The sequence below is a fragment of the Cardiocondyla obscurior genome, linkage group LG18, assembly GCF_019399895.1.
Source record: "Cardiocondyla obscurior isolate alpha-2009 linkage group LG18, Cobs3.1, whole genome shotgun sequence".
NCBI classification, from domain to species: domain Eukaryota; kingdom Metazoa; phylum Arthropoda; class Insecta; order Hymenoptera; family Formicidae; genus Cardiocondyla; species Cardiocondyla obscurior.
Window position 1 is genome coordinate 1141944 of NC_091881.1, and position 6791 is coordinate 1148734.

General features: G+C 39.1%; 1 protein-coding gene across 2 annotated transcripts in view; it reads left to right on the forward strand.

Annotated features, from left to right (window-relative positions):
- Window positions 1-6791, forward strand: part of Olf413 (DBH like monooxygenase olf413) — a 174998-nt gene extending 168207 nt beyond the window's left edge. For both annotated transcript variants that reach the window (XM_070669136.1, XM_070669137.1), the window contains exon 9: window positions 398-6791. In XM_070669136.1, the coding sequence (XP_070525237.1) occupies window positions 398-869 (472 nt within the window). In that variant the 3' untranslated portion in view covers window positions 870-6791. The remainder of the gene's footprint in view (window positions 1-397) is intronic.

Genomic DNA, 6791 nt, shown 5'->3' on the forward strand with positions numbered 1-6791 from the left:
TTTATGTGAATGAAACAATAATTTGACGGAACACTAAGACGCCGTTGCATGTTGCTGGTAGTTTATACGGCTCTATGCAAACGATGATCGTTCAACATCTTGCTCTTTGATAGTTCTAAATTGGCTATTAAGGGCAGTTTGTATATTACGAAAGTAAGATAGTTATCATTGACCTAAGAAGCGACAGACATTACGTCACATAAACTACCGTTCATCTTTAAGTTACAACATCTATCGTAACTTGTAATAATAATTTTTAAATATAAATTTCAAAGTTTAAAAAATAGAACAAAAAATATATATAAATTAATAAATAAATAAGAAAAAAAAAAAAAATTTTTTTTGTAAATTACGATAAGCACGGTGACTTTACGAGACGATTTCGTTTTTGGCGCAGGGGTTCTAGTCCTGTGATGATCCAGGAGCCGCAGAATCTAGCAGGAATGACACTCGAGGAACGGCTAGTTAGTTACAACTGGGTGTCAAACTTCCATAGCTTTCAAGAAGCCACACGTAGTGGCACGTTCAAGCCGTTGTGCGGCAGTAGTAAGGGCGCCCTACCTAATACGGACACCGAGGCGCATTATCCGCGTATCATCAAGCCCTACGAGGAAGCTAGCGTGCCCTGCGCGAAAAAGCCGCTGCGAAATAAACTGTCGATGCTGCTGAGCGAGGACGGGGACATCGGTGCACCCGTCGATCCCGACAGCGACGAGTCGAACGCGGTCGAGCGGGGTCATCTAGTGCGTAACAAGGTGTCCCGCAGCAGCGACGCGGGCCCTACAGCCGGCAGTTCCTGCGGCCGCACGGTATCGGCGGCAGTGATCCTGGCCGCCGTTACCGTTGTCGCGGGTGCCGCGTTCAGGTGAACATCGCCGCCAGAGCGGTCGTTCAAGTTTACTTGGATCTAGGATCGCCCTGGTGATCATTCGATCGAGCCCGCGGCGGACCGAGCAACAGCAGCGGCAACAACAGCTGAAGCGTGCGTATGTCGCGTAAGTACATGCCAATCTCAGCGATGTGACATTTAGTCTTAGATAAGTGTTACTGTTCTCCGACCGAGCGCGTCCGGAATACCTCGGGTGATTCGATCGGCAAACGTTTTCATTTTTTTTATAAATTTTTTTTTCCCTATTTTTACGAAGGGGCCGACTTTTCCGGCAGACTAGCGGCTGGCGCGATTCTCGTCGCGTATCATATCGTGTTTCGTACTGATAAGTGATAGGAATTACAGCCCGTCTTCATCTTTGTTACTCCGATACTGAATAGCGAAAAATAGTTAAATAATGAAGTAATCAAAGCTGACACATGTTTAATTTGAGAGCGATCAATTCTTTATCGCACCAGCTTTTGTATCTTGTTGACAAATTCATAATATTTAAAGAATAATTGCTTGATATGCTTAATTTTTGAAACAGCAGCTCGTAAGGATTCAAGTGATTTAAATACCGCGAAGAGAATTCGCTAGCCTTTAGTCGAGAACGTCGAATTTCTGCGAGTGGAAATGGAAAAAAATACAATCACCATTCGATTCGGTGTAGATGAAACCTATATATATATACATATACATCATAGAAAACGTAGAAGAAATTACCGAATCCACGTTATCTCGACTTATAGGTGTTGAAATAAAATTACGGTAATTTTGGAGACACGTCATCGAATATCTATCCGCCATACATGATGTTCAATTTTATCAGCAGGAACTGTTAGCTCTCTTTGCCTTAATACGGCTACGTGACTGTAATGTTTCTCAAAAAAGAAACGCGAAGATTTAATTTAGTTTGTTTTTCAATTATGCTTCAAATATATTTACGAAAGTTAATTTAAAATATCTGCAAAGCTCTAAATGGATAATTAATATATCTATTATTCATATTTCGGGACATGTTTCTTTTTTTTTTTACAATATTATTATATTTCACTTGTAGAAGCTTTTTTAATTTTTTTTTTTTACGTTAACTTTTTAATTTTGTTTCGTCCTCGACAGCTTGTGAAAATACATATGATTTTGCAACTCGAAATGATGATAATGAAATATTCAGCTCGACGTTTAAAACTCGAGGAAGGAGAGAGTTAATGACGTTCTGTTGACCGGAAACCGAACGTGGGTGTATGGCATATTAATTTTCGCTCGCGGTAAAACCGAGCATGGGAGATCGAAACTATTATGTTCTCGTTTTGCGATCGGCTTTTCTCTTTCGCGACTTCCGTTTGCGCGCACCATTGTTATATAATAGAGAATTTTTGCAAGCGGTATACTTTTTTAAAACACGGTGAAACCGGATGATAGGAAGTCCTACGATGGACTTGATATATCGAAAAAGTGTGACAGTTTCCACCCTAAAATTTATATTATTATTTATATTTAGAGTATTTAGATTTGTCATATTTGCGAAATACCGTACTGCAAAAAAAAAAAAAAAAAAAAAAACTACGTCTCGCGTAGGACGACCATAGCGGGATATCTTTCGTACACGAATGCATCGACTTTGTCGCACGCAATATTTTTTATCATTGACACGAAAGTGATATATCTTAACTGCACCATTTATTTTTTAAGTTGATTAACTAGTTCGTTCCTTGATCACACTGCCTGATAAAACTGCCATTCATTGTCGTCGCTTGTGACTCATTCTATTATCATCAATTTTGAGACACTGCCTTAGCGCTACCGTACGAATAAAAGTTACTTTTCGTTGCATTATGATTTGTCTATCTCATCTTGACCAGATGAGTGGATAACATTTAATAATGTAACCTTCGGAAATTGTTACTTGTTCCTTTCGACGTGCGACTTAGTCGGCGATTCGATACGAAAGATATCTCAATTTCGTAATTTGACGGAGCGGAATATTAATTTTAGAACTTCTTTCGAGCTAATCGCAAGAGTTACTTGTTGGCTGTTTATTTACCGTGCGAGAACCGGGCGAGACGCCGGCGATTTTTCCGCGAGGTAGTTTCGTAAATTTATTTTCCGTCATGTACGTGACGCGCGATTACGCACGGTCACGGAAAATGTGCGCGCGCTACGCTGCACGTCGTGCTCGCACGGTTCTCGCCGAAGTCTGTATATTTTGTTAATTAGATCGTAGCGATAAAGGTGCATTTTTGATGAAGATTGTATAAGCATTGGTTGATTTGCACGCGATGTGGTAATTTCGTGCGGGTGCCCGAGTGTCTCGGTATCGGGATTCGCACTCGTAATCTCTTTTGTTAAAGCGTTTTACGAAGGAGTGTGTTACTTAACCAACGTTTATATATAAATATATAAATAGATACACTATATACATATTATACATACCCGACGACTCTTTGTAATATTCTGTACAGTTTATTACGTGTAACGTTATTCATGCGCGCTTGTCAACGCTCGTTGTCGTACGTGGGCGGTTATTTATTTTTTATTTAATGTATAAAGCGATATACTTGCGACTTGACACATCTCTCATTGTTGCGTACACATGCGTAAAACACACGTACACTTTCTCTCGCACTTTCAGGACTTTGAATGAGTATAATACACTTTTGGGACACTCAATATTCCGATAAGTTGTGTGATTTTTATTAATGCAATCCATATTAGAAACGACGAAGAGTGATCGATTACGCGCTCGAGCGTGCGCGATCATTTACGATCGCTCAACGTATAGCTAAGTTATTAATTATTGATTTGTAAATCTATATAATTCAGCGACGTATCGATATATGATTTTGTAATATTCTTTGAACAAAAATTATTCGATTAGACCAAAACCAAAGTTTCGTTTACCCCCGGCTTATCGATTAATTAATATAATTATTACCACTATCGTGAAATTGATGTTATTAGTCGCATACTTCAATCAGCTGCACGACGCGAATAAATATAGATGACGTGCCTAGTAAACTCGTGAACGTTCTCAAGGGCTAAACGAACGTTTTGAACGATACGATCTGCATGGCGATTTGCATTCAATTCGAAAGCTTTTCCTGATAATTTCCATTTAAATGACTCTCGACTCGGATTTGTTCTTTACGCTACCTCATTTCGAAATCAAACGAAACGGAAGTGTCCCTGAACACGCGCTGTTACCAATTTTAATTTTCCACCGATATCAACAGAGGGGGGGAAAAAAAGAAAAAAAAAAGAAACGGAGAGTTTCATTTACTAAAAATCAATTAAAAATTTTTTTCCGTCGAATTTCACGGATTTCGATGTTAGATCGATAAAAGATGATTTTTCTTCCCTGCTCTCCTTTCTAGCATAGCGAAATCTCAAAGTAGGCGCGAATAATCGGTATCGGACACGTAGGTACGTTTTACAATTTAATACAATTAACAGGTAATTCGTAAATGTAATAGAAAAATCTATGTGTGTAGAGAAGATCTTTAGGGCAGATGAACGAGATCGTACTTTAACCCTTAAGCAGCCGAGATTCTCATATATGTCTCGCAATATGTAATTTGTAATATATTGCCACGATCAAGATTTGTGAACCAAGAAAAGAAAAAAAAAATCGTTGTAGCAAAGTGAATAAGTATTTAACAATTTTACAAGCATTATTCTTATATTTATAATTTTTTATTTAAAATTATAATTCTTCTCCATATCGATCGTGAAAAATTACTCATATGAAAAAACATTTCAATCATCGTCGACTACTTAAGGGTTACGACCAACGCGGAAGTAATTCATTCGTAACCACGCTGTACTTATCGAATCGAAATTGCTGGGAACTACAGTATATATTGCTTTACAAATATTGTGTTCCGATTGGACCCGGTTCAACGACGAGAACGTGGAGGATTATATCCCGGCGATGGAAAGCGATCGGCGTGCCGGACGATAAATCCACGTATGGCGTTGCCATCCAACTGCGCTTGACGGTACATAGTTATTAAACAAACTATTTTCGATAACTCGCAACACGACGAGCAATTATTACGCGAAAGAGACGGCTACCGCAACGTTCTTTTTTTCCCCCCCCCCAATAACCCGTTATCTATGAACAGGTGAGTTTTCGCCGCAGAGTTACCGGATATTTCCGGAAAATTTGCCCGTTCAAAATCGAGTGCTCGTGTCAACGATACTTTCGTACGAGATACGCGCTTTCCTGGTGAATGCGAGCACAAGCGAAACTTCTCTTGGTAATCGCGCAGATTTCACGTTCGCCCTGTCAAAGTGAGATTTTTAAAATGAATAAATTATTCGCTGAAATATTAAGTGCCGACTACCGAATGGGATCCGACAACATCCCGCATTATTTCCTGGCACGTCGATCGATGGAAGCGCAGCGATACCATCCATATTTAAAAACACATGTAGCCGCAGTCAGAAATTCCGACTGATTCTGCGGATTTAATCGACTCCGCTGTAGCTTTTTTCCTTTTTTTTTTTTTGTTCTTTTTTTCCTTTCATTCTAATTTCATCTCTCTTAATTGCGCGGACATGCATGTTAGGATCTACTGAGTCGAACGGGCTTGTAATAATTGATGCGCGATGAACGAGGACAATGTATCGTCCTCGTTTGAGGAGTTGATGCACGTCGTCGACGGATGCCGGGGATCCTGACAAATCTCTCGTCGCGGATCGTCGACGACGTGAAATGGGTGCTAAAGAACCGCCGGTGATATGAACAGAACAATCAAGCGAAGCGTCACGAGTAAATGTCCTTTAATAAATTGGGATTATTATGTTAGGTAATACACGATAGCGCGACGTGTTACGCCATTTATACTCGATGATCTTGTATCGTAGATACATTAGGCGATCCTTCTTTTGTAATGATCACTGACGTTTCACCGTTCCTTCGACAACGCCCGAGACGATTACCGAAAGATTTTAGAACTTTGAAGGAATTAATTAATTTTTATTAATAATTATATCAACTATTTCTATTCCGTGATTTTTTTCTTGTGGACAATTTGTCCAAAACAACGTAATTAAGTTAATTTTTATTTAATTAAAAATAATGTGGTACGAAATATAAAGAAATTTTTTTTTTTACTGTAAAAATGTAATTATTATGCAAATCGTGCGCGAAATACGTACGGGATACTATTTCTCTTTTCTCGAAAGCAAAATCTACGTTACGCGGCTAGAAAATCGAATTTCCTAGCAGCGCAAAGTGTGCCGACGCCTTCTAACTTCTACCTTCCATCATCCGCCATTTCTAACAAAAATGTTTATTCCATCGGGAGTACCGAACCAAATTTGAGTGGATATGATTCCCGTTCTGAGGTGCGTGGAAAATCGGTTGACATCAACGTTGCCGCGGGCTTGACGAAAGCGACGGTGAAAGTCGGGAAATCGAAAATGTACGTATTGTACGTAGAGGACTAGCGATCGTTGGCTCTTCGAGCTTCGTGTCTTTTGTTAAAAAAGAAAAAAGGTAAAGAAAAAAAAAACAAAACAAAAAAATAAATAAAAAAAAAAACGGAGGGCACGAATGCGCAGCGATCAGTGCGATAAATGCGAGAATGCGTATAAGGAAACCGAGCGAATAGTGTGTGCGTGTACATAGAACGTCCTGTATATAGTTTTAGATTTAAACGACGTCCGGGGAACCTCATAGGCACCTTACTACACACTCGATACCTACTTCGGATAGGTGTGGCTAAAAACACACGGTATCTTATATCTTTATAATATACATACACTGAGCGCCCTATCCTTCCATACGCTCTTACATTAGATTTATACCTATCCGATTTACACTCGATATTAACATCTAAACGCTACACTATCATCTACACTGTAACAAATTGTATTATATTTTATATATATAAATATGTAAATGTTTTTTTAA